The 2,500-nt window shown below is 40.9% G+C and overlaps 1 protein-coding gene across 1 annotated transcript in view; it reads left to right on the top strand.

Moving 5' to 3' along the window:
- Positions 1-2,500, top strand: part of nrcama (neuronal cell adhesion molecule a) — a 73,876-nt gene that overhangs the window by 29,633 nt on the left and 41,743 nt on the right. Inside the window, exon 11 of the mRNA XM_063217662.1 lies at positions 1-5. This exon is cut by the window's left edge and continues 159 nt beyond it. Within this exon, the coding sequence (XP_063073732.1) occupies positions 1-5 (5 nt within the window). The remainder of the gene's footprint in view (positions 6-2,500) is intronic.

Raw genomic sequence — 2,500 nt, 5'->3', positions numbered from 1 at the left:
CAAAGGTCAGGACACACACACACACACAAACACACACACACACACACACACACACACACACACACACACACACACACACACACACAAACACACACACACACACACCTGCATAGCCACCAACACACTCGGACGCAAAGAGAACCACGTCTACCTGGAGGTCAAAGGTCAGATCGCACGCACGCACGTACAGACGCACGCGCACACGCACACACACACACACACACCTGCATAGCAACCAACAGACTGGGAGGCAAGGAGGACCACATCTTCTTAGAGGGCAAAGGATATACACAGGGGGGGGCGTTTCTTCCCATCTTTATACCACGGCAGGGTGGAATTGCGTTCTATGGAATATTGTTTTAATTCCTATATCCGCACACTTATGAAGTAGGGCGCCGGTAAAAACCTAAAACATTACTCTATTATAGAAAATATAACATATTACAACAAATTGTGAAATAGCTAATTAGTAGGGGTGGGCATAGATTATTTTTTTAAATCTAGATTAATCTCACTGTAATCATGAAATTAATCTAGATTAATCTAGATTAATCTATATCAAAATGGCTCATTCAGAATAGGCACGCTAGCGAAATAATGACAAAAAAAACCTTGGGGATTTCTGAAGATGGCGCATTAAACCAGAGTTCATCTTTTTTTTCCAAACTGCATCTCATCATCAAAAAAATGGTTGATATTTGGTGATGAAAAAAACCCACTGCAATATTTGAAAAGTGTTTCGAATATGTTAGGGAGCATTTACAGTCATAATATACTGACATTTCAAAATGAACAGTGATATAAATTGTAGAGGCAAATACGGATAAATCAATCAAACATTTAGACTATTTAAACAAAATGACCTCAACAATTCAGCATTTCTAATGGGCAGAGAGAGAGAGAGAGAGAGAGAGAGAGAGAGAGAGAGAGAGAGAGAGAGAGAGAGAGAGAGAGAGAGAGAGAGAGAGAGAGAGAATGAATCTGCCACTGACTGTTAAAAAGGGTAGCGGCTCCTTTAGAGAGGGAGGAGCTGCGCAGCAGGTAGGCTACAGCAAAGTCAGAGCCAGGCTACTAGATTTCTAAAGCTAGTTCTAGACCCTAAAGCACTGGCCCACATCGATTTGGCCTAAACCTGACAGTTGTTCTCTGCGTTAGAATGCCAGCGGAGTTACAACTCCAAATGAATTCAGTTTGCAAAAAAAAAAGTCAAGCGCGATGACTGCGAGGTTGGCTATATCAAGTGCAACAGGCAAGATTTCTGGAACAGGACTGTTGTTTGTGTTCCATGCAATGCGTGAGGAAATGTAGGCTATGTCGGGCTGGTACACAATAATGTCTGCTTCACCTCAAACAATAACGTCTCTCTAGTCTACCACTTATGAAAAAGCACTAAAACAACACCTACCAAGGCAGAGAGATTAATGTTTACAGCATGCAAACACTGTTCATATTTAGTAGGTCTGCTGCTGAGCAACAGGTGGAGAGGCGAAGTGACTGGAGGGCAGTCTGAAAGCGTCTGTCAATCGAACGCTATGGTGAAGCGCATCCCCAAACCCCAAATCCATATTTTGAGAATAGATTAATGTGCGTTATTTTCTTTATCGGACGATAAGAGTCTCACATTATCACAGCATGTTAACGTTGATAACGCTCCTTGCACCTATCCCCAATGGGTGTTACAGGTGCGGCCACTGCGCACAGTGCCAGTTCATGCAAAAGTCTCACACTTTTACGAATCCTCTTGACAACAAAGAGTACAAAATCAATAATGTAATCACTTGTTCCTCCACACATGTTGTTTACGCCATTACTTGCCCATGCGGTTTGGTGTACATGGGTAAAACCAGTCGTCCTTTACGCACTAGAATAAGCGAACACAAAAGCACTATTAAGCGTAATGACGCAGACTACCCGGTTGCTGCTCACTTCAACGAACTTAAACACAATATTAACAGTCTTAAAGTGTTTGGAATTGGACAAGTAAAAAAAACAAAACGTGGTGGTGATATTGATTGTCTTTTATTACAACGAGAGGCATACTGGATCTTTACTTTGAAAAGTTTTAAAAGTGGATGAAATGAAGAACTTTATTTAAATGTGATGTTATAATTTTACTCATGTGGACTGACTACAATGGTGAAGTTTTTAACTCATGTAATGTATGGACCCTGATGCTGTGTCTTATGTCCTGCCCCCTTTTTATGTATATATGTAAATAGTATTCACATCCATGTTGTAATTATTGGGAGGGACCTCCTATTGGGTGTCCCATGATGCACTTGTTTATTTAAGAAGTCTTTTCACTTGTGGTATGGTTACTCTGATGAAGGCCTAGTGCCGAAACGTCAGCACAAAAAGAAAAAGAAAAAAGTGGTGATTTGTGAAGAAGCAGTGTCGCGCTCTTCCTTGAGTTAAACGAAGGATGATAACGGCCCACCACTACTAATTAGATATGATTTTTTGGTTAAAAGATGATTATTTCATTGTGTGTTTGTGTGTG

Source organism: Engraulis encrasicolus, chromosome 15 (assembly GCF_034702125.1).
Source record: "Engraulis encrasicolus isolate BLACKSEA-1 chromosome 15, IST_EnEncr_1.0, whole genome shotgun sequence".
NCBI lineage: Eukaryota > Metazoa > Chordata > Actinopteri > Clupeiformes > Engraulidae > Engraulis > Engraulis encrasicolus.
This window is presented reverse-complemented; position numbering and strand designations above follow the sequence as displayed.